General features: G+C 44.7%; 2 protein-coding genes across 2 annotated transcripts in view; both read left to right on the top strand.

Annotated features, from left to right (window-relative positions):
* Positions 1 to 4465: 4465 nt before the first annotated feature.
* LOC113568499 (uncharacterized) lies at positions 4466 to 19649 on the top strand. The gene is made up of 6 exons (XM_026996709.3): positions 4466 to 4505; positions 6010 to 6405; positions 15687 to 16191; positions 18669 to 18699; positions 18907 to 18938; positions 19035 to 19649. The coding sequence occupies exons 1-6, from the start codon at positions 4503 to 4505 to the stop codon at positions 19100 to 19102; spliced, it is 1035 nt and encodes a 344-aa protein (XP_026852510.3). The 5' UTR covers positions 4466 to 4502; the 3' UTR covers positions 19103 to 19649.
* A 2027-nt stretch (positions 19650 to 21676) lies between these two features.
* The window catches only part of LOC113568471 (rapamycin-insensitive companion of mTOR), a 15639-nt gene continuing 14366 nt past the window's right edge, over positions 21677 to 22949 (top strand). Inside the window, 2 exon segments of the mRNA XM_081698019.1 lie at positions 21677 to 21750; positions 22880 to 22949. The exon segment at positions 22880 to 22949 is cut by the window's right edge and continues 89 nt beyond it. The gene's annotated coding sequence lies outside the window, so the exon portion shown is untranslated.

The raw sequence follows: 22949 nt of genomic DNA, 5'->3' as shown, positions 1-22949 counted from the left end.
ACTGCACTCACATTGCAACCCCTTTCAGCCAACACACACACACACACACACACACACTTAGCCCTGCAGTCATACTTTACTCCACATGTGGTGTTTCACTGCCAGCTGAGCACGTCAAAGTTCAGCTTCATGAATATGCACAATGACGTGGTGATCAGGTGGAGGTACAGGGACCTGACGTCTGATTGGTCAGAGCTGGACACGCCCACTGAGCTGGTGAGAGTTGCCTGGTGTCACGGCATCATTTACTGGTGATCATCACTGTCACTCCTTTGGAAAGCATTGAACATTGGCTTGTTCATGGATTGCACATGGACTTGACCTATCACAGTGAACATTAGAACGGGATTGACTTATCACATGACACACTGACAAATTATAGGGACATATGATAAATGGGAATGATTAGGAATTATCTTATTAGAATTATCCTATTAGTTGTAGAGAAAATTAAATTAAGTGCTGATAAAGTGCTGATCATTCTTGCAAGAATATGCGTTTAGAGAAATTTCTGTGGGGAGTGTGTATTACGAGTGTTTATTTTACAGGCTGTGGGGAGTGTACTATTCGAGTGAGTGTTTTACAGGCTGTGGGGAGTGTGTATTACGAGTGTTTGTTTTACAGGCTGTGGGAGTGTACTATTCGAGTGAGTGTTTTACAGGCTGTGGGGAGTGTGTATTACGAGTGTTTGTTTTACAGGCTGTGGGAGTGTACTATTCGAGTGAGTGTTTTACAGGCTGTGGGGAGTGTACTATTCGAGTGAGTGTTTTACAGGCTGTGGGGAGTGTGTATTACGAGTGTTTGTTTTACAGGCTGTGGGAGTGTGTACTATTCGAGTGAGTGTTTTACAGGCTGTGGGGAGTGTGAACTATCTGAGTGAGTGTTTCACAGGCTGTGGGCAGTGTGTGTATTACGAGCGTTTGTTTTACAGGCTGTGGGGAGTGTGTACTATTCGAGTGAGTGTTTTACAGGCTGTGGGGAGTGTGAACTATCTGAGTGAGTGTTTTACAGGCTGTGGGCAGTGTGTGTATTACAAGCATTTGTTTTACAGGCTGTGGGGAGTGTGTACTATCTGAGTAAATGTTTTACAGGCTGGGGAGAGTGTGTGTATTACGAGCGTTTGTTTTACAGGCTGTGGGGAGTGTGTGTATTACGAGCGTTTGTTTTACAGGCTGTGGGGAGTGTGTACTATTCGAGTGAGTGTTTTACAGGCTGTGGGGAGTGTGAACTATCTGAGTGAGTGTTTTACAGGCTATGGGGAGTGTGTACTATCTGAGAGGACTGCCTCCTGACCGGCCTGGGCAACCTTATTCAATCGGCTCTGTAGTGATTAAAGCCAGTAGGTCTGACACACACACCCAGAGCTTCACACAAACATACCACCACATGTAGAGACACAGAACTACACACTAACGCTGATATATAAATAAGGCCACACTGGGACTGAGTGTTTGGTTGTCAGTGTTGTGTTTGGTTTCAGGATCCTGCAGGCTGCAGAATCCCCGGCCTCGCTCAGAACTGCTGGAGGAGGGCGAGCGCAGACCCCTCCAGGACACACCCCCTCCAGAACCCAGAATACCACAGAACACAGAACCCAACCCCAGCAGAACCAAGACTAACACAGAACCAACCCTGTGGTACTCACTAGAACCCAGAATACCACAGAAAACAGAACCCAACCCCGCCACGTTCTGAAGTTTTGTGTTTGGTGGCCTCTAGTGGCAAATCAGTGCAACTTTGTTAATACAAAATTGGACAGGTTGAATGCACCATTGTTTTAACTGGGTCTCAATAAAACATGTTAGCACATTCTGTGGGCCCTCTCGTGGTGGTCAGTAGCAGTCAGTGACGCCACATCTCTGTTGGCCAGGCTGAGCTGTGTGAGCATGTGAAGGCGATCGAGGAGGTGCGAGTCCTTGGTAAAGGTACCGTACAGTAGATTTCACTGCTCACATCCGGGTGGAGTGGAAGTGCAGATGCTGTGGGACATGCAAACACCTGCATAGGCAATCCACACTACTCACCTATGCTAAACACACCTATGCAGGTAATCCACGCTACCCACCTATACTAAACACACCTGCACAGGCAATCCACACTACTCACCTATGCTAAACACACCTGCACAGGTAATCCACACTACTCACCTATGCTAAACACACCTGCACAGGTTATCCACACTACTCACCTATGCTAAACACACCTGCACAGGTAAGCCACACTACTCACCTATGCTAAACACACCTGCACAGGTAATCCACACTACTCACCTATGCTAAACACACCTGCACAGGTAATCCACACTACTCACCTATGCTAAACACACCTGCACAGGTAATCCACACTACTCACCTATGCTAAACACATCTGCACAGGTAATCCAGACTACTCACCTATGCTAAACACACCTGCACAGGTAATCCACACTACTCACCTATGCTAAACACACCTGCACAGGTAATCCACACTACTCACCTATACTAAACACACCTGCACAGGTTATCCACTTGATACTCAATAATATCCCAGTTTAACTGTGCAAACACAGTGATCCCTATATGCATAATTTGTCTAATAACAGGAAGTTGGTGTGGTGCAGCACCTGAGAGCATGGGCAGAGCTGTGCTAAGCCTGACGGACAGCAGCACCTGCTCCAGGTACATGCAGGCGAGGCTCATCGCAGGTGTGCTACATATTTTACTCCTCTGCGATGCTATAGTAGCCCAATAGCCTCATTTCACCTAGATAGAACGTCCCTCTCGCACATCTTGCAGTTATCGTGGTCTTCCTCTCTCCCCACTCTTCCTCAGGTTTGTGGAGATTAGCACTGGAGGTGTAAGTGGGTGAAGCAGGCACTGAACATTAACAGAGCAAGCCCCACCCACTCACACACTGGTCAGCCAATAAACAACAGGTATTATACATCCATATTCACCTCCCCTTCCGATTGTATGTGCACAAATAATGATTCTACCCTCATTAGATAACAATTTATTAAATAAAAATATATACTAATTGCGGTAAGGTTGCATTTGGATAGAAAACCTATGAGCTGACTTAATAATTCTGCTACACAGAGTTGGTCTCATGTCAGTCTGGTGCTTGTCAGGGTTAGAGGTCATCAGGGGAAGGAGGAAATTGTTGGAAAAAATGCAGTAAATGAATCCAGATTTGAAAGTAGGCTGCAATTCTTGGATTGGCCATAGGAGGGCGGTGCAGTACAAAACTGGGGCAGCAGTTACACCCATTCTCAATAGTTTTTTTTCCCTCCGATTAGTCACGTCTAAGCAGCTACTCACTTGAAGTCTGCCTTCTCGAAATGACAAAATGTGCGTTCAGACCCTTGTGGGAGAGGTTTTTGTTTTGAAAGAGAGCAGCAGGGGTTTCTGGACTGAACGGCGACTGGTAAGATAGTGAGACAACTAAACTGTGCAGTGGCGAGGGCACTGAGAATAAACCGGCACGAGCAGGTAGCTTCACTGGCCCCGCACTTACATGAGGAGCCAGGTGTCCTGCCTGGGTATACATGAACCAAACGCTGACGTTCTCAACATCTGGACAAAGGGGTCCACCCCGAACAGGCCTGCATGTACCTGTACCCAGTTCGGCATGGTGTTTACTGAGCTTGTTTTATGCTGTGAGAGTTAACCTGCTGTTTACTGAGCTTGTGTTTATTCTGCAGGTCTGTGCTGGGTGAGTTTCAGAAGATCAGGAGGTTTAACTGTATTCTTTAGTCAATAGGGTACGTGTGTGTGTGTGTGTGTGTCTGTGTGTGTGTGTATGCGTGCGCAGTTTCCATCCTTAATTCCACATGCAGTTCTACTGGAGAATAGCCCCACTCTGAACTCAAGTGACCAGACTCAGAATTGCAAGATGACCTCTGACCTCTTCAACGTCCCTTTCACTGATTAGTAGTGTGTGAAGCTCTTTAGAGAACCTCCAAAGTGCCCCGGGATATAAACGACCTCCTGGCCCACTTACCCTAACCCCTAACCCCATCATCTCCAAAACCTCCTTCATCACTTAAACTGTAGTAAACTGATCCACTTGTTATGACATGACTGGAACAAATATGATCCTTCTTTTATCATATTCTACAGTTTATGTAGATGTTTTATTTCTTTAAACTTTTGAATAATAATGACAATATAGTGCTTGTATTGTTTTTAATTCATTATGAAATCAACTCGAATTAAAATGGTGTCCATCACATCTGCACTGGAGCCTTTTTTTTTGTGAGCACCAGGCTGAGAGAGAGAGAGAGAGAGAGAGAGAGAGAGAGAGAGAGAGAGAGAGAGAGAGAGAGAGAGAGAGAGAGAGAGAGAGAGAGAGAGAGAGAGAGAGAGAGAGAGAGAGAGAGAGAGAGAGAGAGAGAGCTGTTTGGTCATTGTTTCTGTTCGGTCATTGTTTCTGTTCCAATTTAAGAGTGCTAGAGGAACTTGAAGCGCGAGTGCCAGTAAGGAGCCATTTCTGCTGTCGTGTGCTGCTCGGAGCGCGGCACTATGGTATGTACATCTTTCTTTACGTAGTATGACAGGGGTTCAACTTTTATGTGTAATATATGCACAAAGACATAAAAATCTTAGACCCCTGTGGGCAGTAAGTGTTTACTACTACAGTGTTTAGTGGGCAGTGGTTAAGGTACTTGACTAGTAATCAGAAGGTTGCCAGTTCAAGTCTCACCACTGCCAGGTTGCCACTGTTGGGCCCCTGAGCAACACCCTTAACCCTCAATTGCTCAAGTTGTACTCAGTCATAATTGTAAGTTGTTTTGGATAAAAGCATCAGCTAAATTGCATGAATGTAAATATGCACTATATATGTACTATAATAACATAATGCAGATCAATATAAAGATTTGGGGGGGGGGTGCGTTGTAATGCTAGAGGTAGATGTTACTGAAATGTATGAAGTATAACTGACATGTGGGGTTCCTCTCCCAGTATAAATGAAGATGTGTGGGGTCCTTCCCTCAGATGAGGAACTTCCTCATAGTGCATATCCTCTGGTCTAGGCCAATAAACACCACCAACAAATACTTACTGCCCTGGTGAACAGCTCGAAACACAATTTTTCTATAGTACCTGCATCTTTTGAGCAGTGCCATGTGTATAAACAGTTCGGGGGCAGAGGACCTGTAACAAGAGGTGCAGGTTTAACTTCAACATGCTGTTTCCAGGTGGCTGACTATGAGATGTAATAAGTCTGGTTACAGCTAGTGCCCCACCTATTGTGTGCAGTCTGGAAATGTGTGCGTGTGTGCGTGTGTGTGTGTGTGTGTGTGTGTGTGTGTCCATGAGCCATGTGTCAAACATCCTGGTGTGGTTGTGATTACACTTCTGCATACATTAAGGTTAGAGCTGCAAACACCAATATGGTGGATATTAGCGTGGATATTACACACAGCGTTGTTGGCATTTTAGCACTCACGGCCAGGAGGAGCATGCATCCTCCAGAGAAGGTGCTTCAGACAAACCTTTTAAGATCCTGAAATGGGTGTTGTCACCCTTCATTGGTCATCAAAGACAAAGAAGACGATTGGCCAGAAAAAGAAACATACTATACTTCATTTACATGCAATACTTCATCATACAGTACTTTGTCATATAGTACTTCATTATACACAGATTAACACAGATTAATTATGAACACAAATCAAGTGTAATGCACATGTAATATATGAATGAAATATAAATGTATCTCTTCCAGACCCATTAATTTCATAATCGATTATTCATATACAGGAATAAACAAAAATAATGTATTAATCATGTAAAATGTGGATGGAAATGAAATGTAGCAAACCTTATCATATTTGTCTATTTGTTTTCTTAATATGTAAAACAATGCTGAGGTATAACAACTTTATAAACATCTGGTTACTATACTGACATCAGGTCTCAGCTACTAGACAGTACAGGACCTGGTAAACACCACCAGCTGAAGGCTGGTCCCAGATCAGTGTTATTTTGTTATTTTGATACCCTCTTCACATCCCTGTGCTATTAGAGTAATGAGAACACATGCACTTCCTCTGGAGTATTCATGAGGGGCCTCAAACATCCTTTAGCTAGGATGCCTCTCGGACCACGTTCACCTGGGACGCCTGTTGGACCACGTTCACCTGGGACGCCTGTCCGACTACGTTCACCTGGGACGCCTGTCGGACCACGTTCACCCGGGACACCTCTCGGACCACGTTCACCCGGGACACCTCTCGGACCACGTTCACCCGGGACACCTCTCCGACCACGTTCACCTGGGACGCCTCTCGGACCATGTTCACCTGGGACGCCTGTCGGACCACGTTCACCTGGGATGCCTGTCGGACCACGTTCACCTGGGATGCCTCTCGGACCACGTTCACCTGGGCTGCCTTTTGGACTGCCTCCACACCACGGCGGGGTGAGTTATCTGGGTGAGCTCCAGATTCTTACTCCAGATTTGCATGTCTAGATTCATAAGTGGTTGTGTAATTCTCTGGCTGCTGTAATGACCATGAGGCAGATAGAGTGACCACAGTGTGAAGTGTGAGAATGTTGGTTGACTGTGCTGGGTGGTGAGGGTTGACTTTGCTGGTAGTGTTGGTTGGCCATGCTGGGAGGTTTTGGTTGATTGTGCTGGGTGGTGTTGGTGGAGTGTGCTGGGAAGTTTTGGTTGACTGTGCTGGATGGTTTTGGTTTACTGTGCTGGGAGGTTTTGGGTGATTGTGCTGGGTGGTGTTGGTTGACTGTGCTGGATGGTTTTGGTTGACTGTGCTGGGTGGTTTTGGTTGAGTGTGCTGGGAGGTTTTGGTTAACTGTGTTGGGTGGTTTTGGTTGACTGTGCTGGATGGTTTTGGATGACTGTGTTGGGTGGTGTTGGTTGACTGTGTTGGGCCTCTACCATGCCCAACTTTCATTCAGTGCTCCTGATTATTTAATTGTGGACATTTCCAAGATACTTATACCGCACACGATTTTCTGAACACTAGCATGTGCACAGAAAGAGAGTGTGTGTGTGTGTGTGTGTGTGTGTGTGTGTGTGTGTGTGGCTGTGCGTACATGCGTCCACACCATATTTTCAACCCAACTTAATTATGTAAACTACAGCTCTCCTGTCACGCTGTTGTGATCTGTTATCTATTATCCAATAATAATATTAGACAGATAATGTAGCATCATCAGTATCATAGATAAATAATATGAACAGTTTGGTTCTGAATGTGTGATTATTTGGGAGCACTTTTTAACAGGCAGGGTTTTCACACATTGGGCTGTAAGAGTGGGGAGGGCCTGAGAACTTAAATACTTGTGTGGTTTTACCACAGGACATCCAACAGTTAAAAATACACCCAGACCTCCAGCAGATGCACACATACTGTTAGAAAAATGACAGCTCATGGAGAAAAAACAGGAGTGGGCTTGTTTCTTTAAGAGCATGTTAATATAGAGTGGAAATGCAGCAAGAGATGCAGAAGAGTCCCAGACAGAATGACCAGTGCTACACACACACTGTAGTCCATCTGTTGGCATGCTTGGTGTGTCAGTGTCTATGTGGTTCATCACTGCTTATGGGGTGGTAGTGGTGTGGTAGGGGGTAGTGGGGTGGTAGCAGTGGGGTGTTAGGGGGTAGTGGGGTGGTAGTGGTGTGGTAGGGGGTAGTGGGGTGGTAGCAGTGGGGTGTTAGGGGGTAGTGGGGTGGTAGCAGTGGTGTGGTAGGGGGTAGTGGGGTGATAGCAGTGGTGTGGTAGGGGGTAGTGGGGTGGTAGCAGTGGTGTGGTAGGGGGTAGTGGGGTGGTAACAGTGGTGTGGTAGGGGGTAGTGGGGTGGTAGCAGTGGTGTGGTAGGGGGTAGTGGGGTGGTAGCAGTGGTGTGGTAGGGGGTAGTGGGGTGGTAGTGGTGTGGTAGGGGGTAGTGGGGTGGTAGCAGTGGTGTGGTAGGGGGTAGTGGGGTGGTAACAGTGGTGTGGTAGGGGGTAGTGGGGTGGTAGCAGTGGTGTGGTAGGGGGTAGTGGGGTGGTAGCAGTGGGGTGTTAGGGGGTAGTGGGGTGATAGCAGTGGTGTGGTAGGGGGTAGTGGGGTGGTAGCAGTGGTGTGGTAGGGGGTAGTGGGGTGGTAGGGGTGGTGTGGTAGCGGTGGTGTGGTAGGGGGTAGTGGGGTGGTAGCGGTGGTGTGGTAGGGGGTAGTGGGGTGGTAGTGGTGTGGTAGGGGGTAGTGGGGTGGTAACAGTGGTGTGGTAGGGGGTAGTGGGGTGGTAGCAGTGGTGTGGTAGGGGGTAGTGGGGTGGTAACAGTGGTGTGGTAGGGGGTAGTGGGGTGGTAACAGTGGTGTGGTAGGGGGTAGTGGGGTGGTAGCAGTGGTGTGGTAGGGGGTAGTGGGGTGGTAGCGGTGGTGTGGTAGCGGTGGTGTGGTAGGGGGTAGTGGGGTGGTAACAGTGGTGTGGTAGGGGGTAGTGGGGTGGTAGCAGTGGTGTGGTAGGGGGTAGTGGGGTGGTAGCGGTGGGGTGGTAGCGGTGGTGTGGTAGGGGTAGTGGGGTGGTAGCAGTGGGGTGTTAGGGGGTAGTGGGGTGATAGCAGTGGTGTGGTAGGGGGTAGTGGGGTGGTAGCAGTGGTGTGGTAGGGGGTAGTGGGGTGGTAGCGGTGGTGTGGTAGCGGTGGTGTGGTAGGGGTAGTGGGGTGGTAGCGGTGGTGTGGTAGGGGTAGTGGGGTGGTAGCGGTGGTGTGGTAGGGGTAGTGGGGTGGTAGCAGTGGTGTGGTAGGGGGTAGTGGGGTGGTAGCAGTGGGGTGTTAGGGGGTAGTGGGGTGATAGCAGTGGTGTGGTAGGGGGTAGTGGGGTGGTAGCGGTGGTGTGGTAGCGGTGGTGTGGTAGGGGGTAGTGGGGTGGTAGCGGTGGTGTGGTAGGGGTAGTGGGGTGGTAGCAGTGGTGTGGTAGGGGGTAGTGGGGTGGTAACAGTGGTGTGGTAGGGGGTAGTGGGGTGGTAACAGTGGTGTGGTAGGGGGTAGTGGGGTGGTAGCAGTGGTGTGGTAGGGGGTAGTGGGGTGGTAGCAGTGGTGTGGTAGGGGGTAGTGGGGTGGTAGCGGTGGTGTGGTAGCGGTGGTGTGGTAGGGGGTAGTGGGGTGGTAGCAGTGGTGTGGTAGGGGGTAGTGGGGTGGTAGCGGTGGTGTGGTAGCGGTGGTGTGGTAGGGGGTAGTGGGGTGGTAGCAGTGGGGTGTTAGGGGGTAGTGGGGTGATAGCAGTGGTGTGGTAGGGGGTAGTGGGGTGGTAGCAGTGGTGTGGTAGGGGGTAGTGGGGTGGTAGCGGTGGTGTGGTAGCGGTGGTGTGGTAGGGGGTAGTGGGGTGGTAGCAGTGGTGTGGTAGGGGGTAGTGGGGTGGTAGCAGTGGTGTGGTAGGGGGTAGTGGGGTGGTAACAGTGGTGTGGTAGGGGGTAGTGGGGTGGTAGCAGTGGTGTGGTAGGGGGTAGTGGGGTGGTAGCAGTGGTGTGGTAGGGGGTAGTGGGGTGGTAGCGGTGGTGTGGTAGGGGGTAGTGGGGTGGTAGTGGTGTGGTAGGGGGTAGTGGGGTGGTAGCAGTGGTGTGGTAGGGGGTAGTGGGGTGGTAACAGTGGTGTGGTAGGGAGTAGTGGGGTGGTAGCAGTGGTGTGGTAGGGGGTAGTGGGGTGGTAGCAGTGGTGTGGTAGGAGGTAGTGGGGTGGTAGTGGTGTGGTAGGGGGTAGTGGGGTGGTAACAGTGGTGTGGCAGGGGGTAGTGGGGTGGTAGCGGTGGTGTGGTAGGGGGTAGTGGGGTGGTAGCAGTGGTGTGGTAGGGGGTAGTGGGGTGGTAGCGGTGGTGTGGTAGGGGGTAGTGGGGTGGTAACAGTGGTGTGGTAGGGGGTAGTGGGGTGGTAGCGGTGGTGTGGTAGGGGGTAGTGGGGTGGTAACAGTGGTGTGGTAGGGGGTAGTGGGGTGGTAACAGTGGTGTGGTAGGGGTAGTGGGGTGGTAGCGGTGGTGTGGTAGGGGGTAGTGGGGTGGTAGCGGTGGTGTGGTAGGGGGTAGTGGGGTGGTAACAGTGGTGTGGTAGGGAGTAGTGGGGTGGTAGCAGTGGTGTGGTAGGGGGTAGTGGGGTGGTAGCAGTGGTGTGGTAGGGGGTAGTGGGGTGGTAGCGGTGGTGTGGTAGGGGGTAGTGGGGTGGTAGCAGTGGTGTGGTAGGGGGTAGTGGGGTGGTAACAGTGGTGTGGTAGGGGGTAGTGGGGTGGTAGCGGTGGTGTGGTAGGGGGTAGTGGGGTGGTAGTGGTGTGGTAGGGGGTAGTGGGGTGGTAGCAGTGGTGTGGTAGGGGGTAGTGGGGTGGTAACAGTGGTGTGGTAGGGAGTAGTGGGGTGGTAGCAGTGGTGTGGTAGGGGGTAGTGGGGTGGTAGCAGTGGTGTGGTAGGGGTAGTGGGGTGGTAGCGGTGGTGTGGTAGGGGGTAGTGGGGTGGTAGCGGTGGTGTGGTAGGGGGTAGTGGGGTGGTAGCAGTGGTGTGGTAGGGGGTAGTGGGGTGGTAACAGTGGGGTGGTAGGGGGTAGTGGGGTGGTAGCAGTGGTGTGGTAGGGGGTAGTGGGGTTATGCAGGTATGAGTGTATCAGGGACAGTGGTTCACACAGGGCCATGTAGGTTTGGATTTTTTTCCCCTTAATAATAAAAACTTTCATTTAAAAACTGCATTTTGTGTTTAACACTTTTTCACACCACCGTACATACAGGCCATTTGGCCCGTACCAGAGACCATGTATCTGAACCGTCCCCTTTTCATCTAATGACCATTTTCTTTCACACTAGCAGACTCCTGCAGCTCCTTAAGACTTGTCAGATCTGCAATAAATCCTGGTTCCTCAGTTTCTGACAACCTATAATTTCTCCATATGGGGCCCACTGGTCACTGAACTAAAGCTGTTGCTGCATCTTTAGCCTCCTGACCTGCATAGTTGTTACCCCTAATAACTGGCTGGGCCACCCTTAGCAGCAACAACTACAATCAAGCATTTGCGATAACTGGCAATGAGTCTTTTATAGCACTGTGGAGGAATTTTGGCCCACTCATCTTTGCAGAATTGTTGTAATTCGGCCACATTGGAGGGTTTTCGAACATAAACTGCCTTTTTGAGGTCATGCCACAGCATCTTAATCGGAATCAGGTCAGGACTTTGACTAGGCCACTCCAGAGTCTTAATTTTGTTTTTCTTAAGCCATTCACAGGTGGACTTGCTGGTGTGTTTTGGATCATTGTCCTGCTGTAGAACCCAAGTGTGCTTCAGCTTGAGGTCACGAACAGATGGTTGGACATTCTCCTTCAAGATTTTTTGGTAGACAGCAGAATTCATGGTTTCATTTACCACAGCAAATCTTCCAGGTCCTGAAGCAGCACTAGCACCACCATATTTTACTGTTGGTATGATGTTCCTTTTCTGAAATGCTGTGTTACTTTTACGCCAGATGTAATGGGATATACACCTTCCAAAAAGTTCAACTTTTGTCTCGTCAGTCCACAGAGTTTTTGGGGATCCCAAATGTCTTGGGGATCATCAAGATGTTTTCTGGCAAAACTGAGATGAGCCTTTATGTTCTTTTTGCTCAGCAGTGGTTTTTGTCTTGGAACTCTGCCATGCAGGCCATTTTTGCCCAGTCTCTTTCTTATGGTGGAGTCATGAACTCTGACCTTAACTGAGGCAAGAGAGGTCTGCAGTTCTTTGAATGTTGTTGTGGGGTCTTTTGTGACCTCTTGGATGAGTCATCGCTGCGCTCTTGGGGTAATTTTGGTCGGCCGGCCACTCCTGGGAGGGTTCACCGCTGTTCCATGTTTTCGCCATTTGTGATTAATGTCTCTCACTGTGGTTCGCTGGAGTCCCAAAGCTTTAGAAATGGCTTTATAACCTTTTCCAGACAGATAGATCTCAATTACTTTGTATCTCATTGAACTTCTTTGGATCGTAGCATGCTGTCTAGCTTTTGAGGATCTTTTGGTCTACTTCACTTTGTCAGGCAGGTCCTATTTAAGTCATTTCTTGATTATATTGATTGCAAGCTGACCTGGGGGAATACATTAAGTGCTAACCATCAGTGGAAGGTTCTCACGCTGTATGCAGTTACAAATACATGTATAGTGCATAATTATTTATTGATTAAATGTTGAGTAAATGATGATTAGCTATTAAATGTGTATAACCAAACATTATAGAAAAGAATAGAAAAAAACATTGGAAAATGTTAGAATGAGTAAATGAGTAAATGCAAATATTATATTGATTAGTGTAGCCTGAAATATGTGTTAAAAATATTATAATATATTGATTAGATAGTGTAGTCTAAAATATGTTTAAAATATTATAATGTATTGATTAGATAGTGTAGGCTAAAATATGTGTTAATATTATAATGTATTGATTAGATAGTGTAGCCTATGAGTGTTTAAAATATTATAATGTATTGATTAGATAGTGTAGCCTAAAATATGTGTTTAAAATATTATAATGTATTGATTAGATAGTGTAGCCTAAAATGTGTTTAAAATATTATAATGTATTGATTAGATAGTGTAGCCTAAAATATGTGTTTAAAATATTATAATGTATTGATTAGATAGTGTAGCCTAAAATGTGTTTAAAATATTATAATGTATTGATTAGATAGTGTAGCCTAAAATATGTGTTTAAAATTTTATAATGTATTGATTAGATAGTGTAGCCTAAAATATGTGTTTAAAATACTATAATGTATTGATTAGATAGTGTAGCCTAAAATGTGTTAAAAATATTATAATGTATTGATTAGATAGTGTAGGCTAAAATATGTGTTAAAAATATTATAATGTATTGATTAGATAGTGTAGCCTATGAGTGTTTAAAATATTATAATGTATTGATTAGATAGTGTAGCCTATGAGTGTTTAAAATATTATAATGTATTGATTAGTGTAGCCTAAAATATGTGTTTAAAATACTATAATGTATTGATTAGCTAGTGTAGCCTAAAATGTGTTAAAAATATTATAATGTATTGATTAGATAGTGTAGCCTAAAATATGTTTAAAATATTATAATGTATTGATTAGATAGTGTAGCCTAAAATGTGTTTAGAATACTATAATGTATTGATTAGATAGTGTAGCCTAAAATGTGTTAAAAATATTATAATGTATTGATTAGATAGTGTAGCCTAAAATGTGTTAAAAATATTATAATGTATTGATTAGATAGTGTAGGCTAAAATGTGTTAAAAATATTATAATGTATTGATTAGATAGTGTAGCCTAAAATATGTGTTAAAAATATTATAATGTATTGATTAGTGTAGCCTAAAATGTGTTTAAAATACTATAATGTATTGATTAGATAGTGTAGCCTAAAATATGTGTTTAAAATACTATAATGTATTGATTAGATAGTGTAGCCTAAAATATGTGTTAAAATATTATAATGTATTGATTAGATAGTGTAGCCTAAAATATGTGTTAAAAATATTATAATGTATTGATTATAGTGTAGCCTAAAATGTGTTAAAATATTATAATGTATTGATTAGATAGTGTAGCCTAAAATGTGTTTAAAATATTATAATGTATTGATTAAAATATTATAATGTATTGATTAGATAGTGTAGCCTAAAATATGTTTAAAATACTATAATGTATTGATTAGATTGTGTAGCCTAAAATATGTGTTTAAAATATTATAATGTGGTTGTGTTATTCTAACCAGCCTCAGTCTCCACCCGAAACAACCAAAAGTCTCTAACTGAACATCAAATGGAGCTTTAATCCGTTAAAAGCACAGTGGGGAGGAAAAGGAGCCGCATGAGCCAAAGGATATGCAGCCAGGAGCCACAGGAGGAATAACGCATTACTACAAAGCCGATTATTAACAAACCACGATTAGCAACAACAGGGATTCCAGTTTAGATAACGCACTCATAATGGAGCCATTAAGCGTTGTTTGGAAAGAATGTACAGCTGGAGTCACCAAACAGAACACAAACATGCCCTTTTCTGCTAGTAGCATATCAAATGCAACCATTAATGATGTGGCTTGTAGTTGTTCAGATATGGCTGATTAGGCCATAATTGATAAAACACTGTTGGTTATAATATATGTAATTTTTCAAATCAACATTTTTGTTTATAGTAACCGACCTGAAAAGCACAGATTCAAATCCTGCAGCAATTTGATTTCTAGCATTGAATTAATCTGGAACCCTTCTGGGGACTCCAATGGTATCAAGGTCCACTGTGTCATCAAACCTACCTGGTACCACAGCGTGTTTCTGAACATGAAGATGGGCATTGCAGACACAGGAACATACGTTTATTTACACACAACATATGACAATTAGCTCGAAGGCTAACGGGGATCAACACGGACACCACGAACGCGTAAACGATAGACTTTTGTGTGCTAATGGCACAATGAGGCGCAGGTGTGAGATACACCCACACACAGGCATTCGGGAGAGGGGCCGTATCGTGACAATATGTAGAGCATGACTTGTAAATAAATCAACCTTTTTTCTTCTTTTTTAATCTTCGCTGTGTCCTCCGTCTTCACGTCCGCCTCCGGTCATTCTCTTGTTGCTAGCACCGTTTATATATTTGCTGTTCTTTTGTTTTGGGCCGTTCGGCGCTGGTCTCTGTTTGGAGATGTTGTCTACAGCACAACATTTTAATTTTCCTCTGTTTCGCCTTTCTCCTTGTAATCCGCTTCTTTGTCTTTTAATTGTCTCGCACGTTTTTCCAACGCTTGTAATATTGTCAGTTTACGTCTTTGGTCAACCACTTGAGTTTTCTTTCTCCTTGCTCATTGAGGTCTTTGACTGTTCGGCAGATCCTCTCGTGGGCCACTGGTTTTCTTTCTTTTTAGCCACCTTGTTCTACTTTTTCATAAGATTCCTTCCCTCTTTTTCTGTCCCCATCCCTTCTGGTAGGATCATGTGAAGTGCTGTGATCTTCTCTACTTGTCGTTTACTTAGCTTGGTCCCCATATTGTGTATCTCTGTTTATGTTTTGTGTTGACAGTCTTTGTTTAACTATTTTTAAAATAATTCACTATTTCTATTTTTACTTTAATTAAATAATATATCTATTTGTTTTTATTATGCAGTCACAGGTTAAGTATACTAATTAATCAAAGTGTGTATAGTAGGCATGTGTGTGTGTGTGTGTGTCCTTGCAGCTCCCACCCTTGAAAATAGGGTAGTTGCCCTACTCTAGAAAATAAAGCTGCAGACTCAGTAATTAATTGAAGAGAATAGCAGGTCCCGTGTTTATTTTGCTGTTCAGTATAAACCACAACCGAGTCACAGTCCAGAATATGTCTACCAGTCCAGGAGGTCATGATCTTTATACACTTTCTCCAAGGACAGTTACACAACCACTATTTTCAGAGGTCTGACACAGAGACCATCTGAGCTCTTACTGAAGTCTACAGAGGCCTTTTCTATATGAACACAGTTTATTTTAAACCATCCACATTTTTCTGCTTACAGTATCATTTTATTACCTCACTGTACTGTACACCCACGAGTGGTAGAACCGAGGCAATATTCAGTACGGCTCAACATTTTTATTTTTATAACTGAGTCTGATTCTGCACTGAAACAGTTGGTTTAGGGGTCTGACATGCACACGGTTTATGTTCCATACCTGTAAAAGGTTCACTAAGCGACCCTCTGCTCTTTGCTATTTATGGTTTCATCTGGCTCTGCAGTGTAATCCCAACAGTGTAAACTTCGACACCTTGAAGACTTGCTTTAACACAGCTGGAAACTCCAGAACCGCCTGCAAGTCCGTCACAACCGCAAGCTCCATGGACAAAAAGGCTAATGCCCCTGTTACCCTGAAGGGGGCACTAGCTAAGGGAGGGCGAGAGGAGAGCAAAGGGATATTCCCTGCCGTTGACCCCACCCCCAAACCTGCTGGGTTCAGAATCGCTCAGGCCCACATCCTCCCTCAGAAGAGAGGCTCCAGCAGTGGGCCGACGGGAGTGGGTGGAGACAAACAGATGAACGTCAAACCTCCACCCAGCCGGAAGAAGCCACCTGTGACCAGGCAGAACGTGGTGGGTGTGCAGGGCAAAGAACCCTTCCGTGCCTCCGCCCACAGTACTGCAGGCTGCGCTCAGCCGAAGAAGAAGCCGTTGCCCGTCATGAGAGTACGTCCCATGAAACCCGGCAGACCCCCTCGCGTGGACCTGGGCCAGTACAGGAGCCGTGGTGAGGTCACCTGTAACCAAGGTTACTAGTAAACATGAAGTTCAGTGTTTTTTATATACCCCCTAAACCTAGTCCTGATGTCCAAAATCCTAAACTATCCCTCTCGCTAATACACCATAACCCTAACCCTGACCCTAATACACCCCTTAATCCTAACCCTAATCCTGTACATGTAACCCTATACATCCAATCCTAACCATATACCTCTAACCCTATTCATCCAACCCTAACCCTGTACATCTACCCCAACCCTATACATCTAACCCTATACATCCAATCCTAACCATATACCTCTAACCCTATTCATCCAACCCTAACCCTATACATCTAACCCTATACATCCAATCCTAACCCTATACATCTAACCCTAACCCTATACATCTAACCCTAACCATATACATCTAACCCTATTCATCCAACCCTAACCCTATGCATCTAACCCTAACCCTGTACATCTAACCCTATACATCTAACCCTAACACTATACATCCAACCCTAACCCTGTACATGTAACCCTATACATCCAACCCTAACCCTGTACATCTAACCCTAACCCTATACATCCAATCCTAACCCTATACATCTAACCCTAACCTTATACATCTAACCCTAACCCTGTACATCTAACCCTAACCTTATACATCTAACCCTGTTCATCTAATACTAACCCTGTACATCTAACCCTATACATCCAATCTTAACCCTATACATCTAACCCTATACATCCAACCCTAACCCTGTACATCTAACCATAACCCTGTACATCTAACCCTATACTTCTAACCCTGTTCATCTAACTCCAACCCTGTACATCTAACCATAACCCTGTACATCTAACCCTATACTTCTAACCCTGTTCATCTAACTCCAACCCTGTACATCTAACCATAACCCTGTACATCTAACCCTGTACATCTAACCCTATACTTCTAACCCTGTTCATCTAACTCTAACCCTGTACATCTAACCATAACCCTGTACATCTAACCCTATACTTCTAACCCTGTTCATCTAACTCTAACCCTGTACATCTAACCATAACCCTGTACATCTAACCCTATACTTCTAACCCTGTTCATCTAATTCTAACCCTGTACATCTAACCATAACCCTGTACATCTAACCCTATACTTCTAACCCTGTTCATCTAACTCCAACCCTGTACATCTAACCATAACCCTGTACATCTAACCCTATACTTCTAACCCTGTTCATCTAACTCCAACCCTATACATCTAACCATAACCCTGTACATCTAACCCTGTACATCTAACCCTATACTTCTAACCCTGTTCATCTAATTCTAACCCTGTACATCTAACCATAACCCTGTACATCTAACCCTATACTTCTAACCCTGTTCATCTAACTCTAACCCTGTACATCTAACCATAACCCTGTACATCTAACCCTGTACATCTAACCCTGTTCATCTAACTCTAACCCTGTACATCTAACCATAACCCTGTACATCTAACCCTGTACATCTAACCCTGTTAATCTAACTCTAACCCTGTACATCTAACCATAACCCTGTACATCTAACCCTGTACTTCTAACCCTGTTCATCTAACCATAACCCTGTACATCTAACCATAACCCTGTACATCTAACCCTGTTCATCTAACCATAACCCTGTACATCTAACCATAACCCTGTACATCTAACCCTGTTCATCTAACTCCAACCCTATACATCTAACCATAACCCTGTACATCTAACCCTGTACATCTAACCCTATACTTCTAACCCTGTTCATCTAATTCTAACCCTGTACATCTAACCATAACCCTGTACATCTAACCCTATACTTCTAACCCTGTTCATCTAACTCTAACCCTGTACATCTAACCATAACCCTGTACATCTAACCCTGTACATCTAACCCTGTTCATCTAACTCTAACCCTGTACATCTAACCATAACCCTGTACATCTAACCCTGTACATCTAACCCTGTTAATCTAACTCTAACCCTGTACATCTAACCATAACCCTGTACATCTAACCCTGTACTTCTAACCCTGTTCATCTAACCATAACCCTGTACATCTAACCATAACCCTGTACATCTAACCCTGTTCATCTAACCATAACCCTGTACATCTAACCCTGTACATCTAACCCTGTACTTTTAACCCTGTTCATCTAACCATAACCCTGTACATCTAACCATAACCCTGTACATCTAACCATAACCCTGTACATCTAACCCTATACTTCTAACCCTGTACATCTAACCCTGTACATCTGCCTGTCACAATGAAATGATTTGCACTGGGTGCATGATTTTTTTTCACAGACACACAATCATAAACTGACATTATAACAGCACACATTCATAACATGCAGCAATAAACGGTTATACAAAACATTAATAAACACATTCCTCACCTGTCATATAAATCTGATAAGATGAGAGTGGCGTGTTTGGTTTAAAAACAGAACCATTACAGTGAGCACTTCTCTCTTTTGCAGTTGCCATTGTGTCAGTTGATAATGTCCTGAAGTGAGTAGTCTGTTACGCCTTCTTAGTACCCGTTATTAACTGAAATATAATACCTGAATCACAGAATTCGTTTGACTCTTATAAATGATTTTCTACTTTTATTCCTTTAGACTGACTGTAGAATCCCCTGTGCTCTCTCTCTCTCTCTCTCTCTCTCTCTCTCTCTCTCTCTCTCTCTCTCTCTCTCCCTCTCCTTCTCTCTCTCAGGGATTCATATATCTATGATGATGTGGGTGAAGGTATGTTTTAAATCACTGAACTAATTAAAACTATATAAAAATGTATTTGTGTCATTTGCGATTCCTTCACAGACAGTGTGCGTGTTTTTATTGCAGACTGCATCTACGATAATGACTTGAGCTCAGTTACGGTAGTCCACACACTCCATGATGTGTACCCATGAGCAAGCACACATCAGGTGTTGTGGAACAGGACTGATGAGGCAGACCACAGCTAGATGTTGTAATTACTCAGATCACAGCTAGCGTTTGTAAACAATAATAACATTTAATGATTGTATTCTTGCTAAAATGAGATTATGTTCATTGTTAATCTGTGTGACAACAGAATCCTTTATCACCAACACTTTCATAGTGTAATCCATACAGCTATATTAATAAAGGTTTCTTGCTGATGTGCTTGTTGCTGGATAAATATGTCTCACCAACAGCTCTTTTGCTGACTTTCACCCATACTGAACCATGAATGAGACTAAAATGACTTTTGCAAGCAAAGTACTTCTGAATGAGTAGTAGTAAGAGCCAGTTTGTATATGAAAAAGTAGATGTTTAAATCATAACATTCGTTCCATGGGGTTATAAAGTTCTGAGAGTGTAGATCCGTTCTTTCACTTTGAGTTTCCTCATTTCATTGCTGCAGCAACAGGCAGACGTGTCGTTAGTGCAGCGTCCATTAGTATTAAAATGTCTCGCCACTGGAAACGACAAATCCTTAATTCAGATGGTCCGAAGGTGTTCAACAAACCCATCAGCGAGTCTTCTCTTGTGTAAAGCTGATTACATCTCTTACAAGTAATACAGTAGAAAAACTCCCACAGTGATTTATGAGGAGGAACATGGATGACAGCTGATCAATATATATATATATATATATATATATATATATATATATATATATATATATATATATATATATATAATGTGTATATATGTGTGTGTGTGTATATATATATATATATATATATATATATATATATATATATATATATATATATATATATATAGAGAGAGAGAGAGAGAGAGAGAGAGAGAGAGAGAGAGAGAACGAACTACACAAAGTTTCCAGAAAAACAGAACATTTCGGCCATTTGTTCATCAGCTGTGCAAATAAAGTGCTTTTCTTTCAGCAGTATTTTAACTATCCACTTTATCAGCATTATAACCGCACAGCTGGTGAAGGATCTCTGTCCTGTTTCTCTGGCCACTGGAAGATTATTGGTAACAGTAGCCTAAATCACGTTAAGTAATTCATCGCGAGGTTTGGCGAGGACCTCGGCGTTGTTTACGGAAACACGGCGGTCAGCTTCCGTGGCCGCTGCAGAAGAAGTGTTCGGATGAGAGGCAAGTTACTCCTGCTTACACTGCAGTCACGATTTTTATTTATTTGACTAACCAAAGCTTGTGCTTGTCCCGTTTGAATGCGAATACCAACTGCGTCCCGACTGTGTTGTTATGGCAGGCCTAGACGGTGCCGCTGGACCTGAGCAGAGGTGAGCTGAGGCTGGCTGAGCTGTCTACCAACACGACGAATAAACGCCAATAAACGCCAACAAACGGCAGACTAGCGAGATAATCAGCTGTGTCGGCCAGGGCTGGCCTACGGGACGACGCTAAGCCTGCTCGGCTTGCGTCCTGTCCAGCTATATACACTGTGGCGATCGTTAAATCCCGGTGAGGGTTTGGGCGACGGGCAGGTGGTGCTTTCCCTTTCCAGAAGCCTCAGAAAACGTGCGAGAAATCCTGCAGAATGCTGCCAAAGCGCACGGCGTGTCCCACACGGGGAAACTCGGACACCTGAACAACCTCGTTAAGGTACGGAGGCTCCTCGATGCCTCACAGACGTTGTTTCTGCATGCTGCTTGCTTTCTCCAAAGCTTGTGTCGTTCCTTCACAGCAGGTACTGAGGCCAGGATGTTGCGTGGGTTTAGAGCATGGAGAGTGTTGGGTGTAGATCTAATGCCCACCCTCACCCACCGTGTGTCACATGCCCTCCTAATAGCCTGAGCACTGACATGACCACGACCCCTCTAGCGCTCTCTGTCACACACATGCTGGGCAGCCCTTGAGAGAGAGAGAGAGAGAGTGTGTGTGTGTGTGTGTGTGTGTGTGTGTGTGTGTGTGAGTGTGTGTGTGTGTGTGAGTGTGTGTGTGTGTGTGTGTGTGTGTGTGTGTGTGTGTGTGTGTTCAGGCCTCAGTCCCCCAGGTCCTAGAGGTCCAGGTTTTCCACGCTCCCGTCAGGTGTGATTACAGTGCCCAACCAGTTACATGAATCATTTAATCAACTACAAGGGATTACAAAATCCAGCACTGAGGTTGAGATTTGAATAGTACAGTGATTATCTAGTACAGTGTGATTATCTAGTGTAGTGTGATTATCTAGTACAGTGATTATCTAGTACAGTGTGATTATCTAGTGTAGTGTGATTATCTAGTGTAGTGTGATTACATAATACAATGTAGTTATCTGGAACCTAGTACGGTGTGAGTGTAGGTCATACAGGCCTAATGAATATAGTAAATGTCTCTCCCTCTCTCTCTCTCCTCCCTCTCTCTCCCTCCCTCTCTCTCTCTCTCGTTCTCTTGCGCTCTCTCTCCTCCCTCTCTCTCTGTCTCTCCCTCTCCTCCCTCTCTCTCTCTCTCTCCTCCCTCTCTCTCTCTCTCTCTCTCTCCCCCCTCTCTCTCTTCTCTCTCTCTCTCTCTCTCTCTCTCTCTCTCTCTCTCTCCTTCCTCATTCTCACAGTCACTATCTTCACTGTCTGCCAACTCTCATCAACATGGCTGCCTCCTTTAACATCTCCGCAGAGAAACGACTGTGAGTGTCTCTCACACACACACACACACACACACACACACACACACGCACCAGGGATGCTTACTGTGTTACTATGTTAATCTTTGTGTTGCAGATTTCGGTGTGCCGTGTTTAGTTCTGCTCAGTTTAGTACGTTTTCATCCATTTTCATCATCATGGCAGCATGAACGCACACAATAAACACATCGCGTGATAAATTAAGAAAAACTCACGTTCATGGCTCGTGTAAATGAAGCCAGTTTTCTCATTTGACCAGTCAGAGCAAACACATATTACACCCCGCTAGTGTTGTGGCTTCGTTGCAGTGTGGGCAGTGCTAGCTCAGTGGTTCAGGTACTGGACTAGTATTCAGAAGGTTGCCAGTTCTAGTCCCACCACTGCCAGGTTGCCACTGTTGGGTCCCTGAGCAACACCCTTAACCTTTCAATTACTCACGTTGTACTAAGTCATAATTGTAAGTCGCTTTGGATAAACGCGTAAATGTAAATGGAGTTAGCTAGTCGGCATGATGGCTGAGAAAAAGAAAAGCACCTTGTGTGGAGTTGAGCATTGTAATGAGACTCACTTTAAACTGTCATATTTAAATTATATTTCTCGAATTAAGGTGACTTAGTTTGTTTCAGTTGCGTGTGACTGTACTGCTGTAGGTTGAGGTGTAACTAACGCTGTGTTGAGGTATAACTGTAACCTTGTGTAGAGTTGTAACTGTACTGCTGTAGGTTGAGGTGTAACTGTAACCCTGTGTTGAGGTGTAACTGTACTGCTGTAGGTTGAGGTGTAACTAACACTGTGCTGAGGTGTAACTGTAACCTTGTGTAGAGGTGTAACTGTACTGCTGTAAATTGAGGTGTAACTGTACTGCTGTTGGTTGAGTGTGACTGCATTGTTGTAGGTTGAGGTGTAACTGTAACCTTGTATAGAGGTGTAACTACTGCTGTAGGTTGAGGTGTAACTGTAACACTGTCCTGAGGTGTAAGTGTAACCCTGTGTAGAGGTGTAGCTGTACTACTGTAGGTTGAAGTGTAACTAAGTCTGTGTTGAGGTGTAAATAATGCTGTGTTGAGGTGTAACTAGGTCTGTGTTGAGGTGTAACTAACGTGTTGAGGTGTAAATGTATCGCCCGTTACAGGCAAGCTAGTGCTGCAGTGACGCGGCTGAAGCACCTCCATGAGCATAAGAAAAGTGGCCCCAAACCACAC

The sequence above is a fragment of the Electrophorus electricus genome, chromosome 1 (genome assembly GCF_041902795.1).
Source record: "Electrophorus electricus isolate QZ-2024a chromosome 1, ASM4190279v1, whole genome shotgun sequence".
Taxonomy (NCBI): Eukaryota; Metazoa; Chordata; class Actinopteri; order Gymnotiformes; family Gymnotidae; genus Electrophorus; species Electrophorus electricus.
The sequence above is the reverse complement of the archived record's forward strand: the minus strand, read 5'-3'. Positions and strand labels throughout refer to the sequence as shown.

What these genes read in the sequence shown, in the direction of transcription:
- LOC113568499 (XM_026996709.3), top strand. An exon ending in GGGCCAGTACAGGAGCCGTG is followed by an intron (nt 16,192 to 18,668) that starts GTGAGGTCACCT and finishes TCTCTTTTGCAG; the next exon opens with TTGCCATTGTGTCAGTTGAT. An exon ending in TCAGTTGATAATGTCCTGAA is followed by an intron (nt 18,700 to 18,906) that starts GTGAGTAGTCTG and finishes TCTCTCTCTCAG; the next exon opens with GGATTCATATATCTATGATG.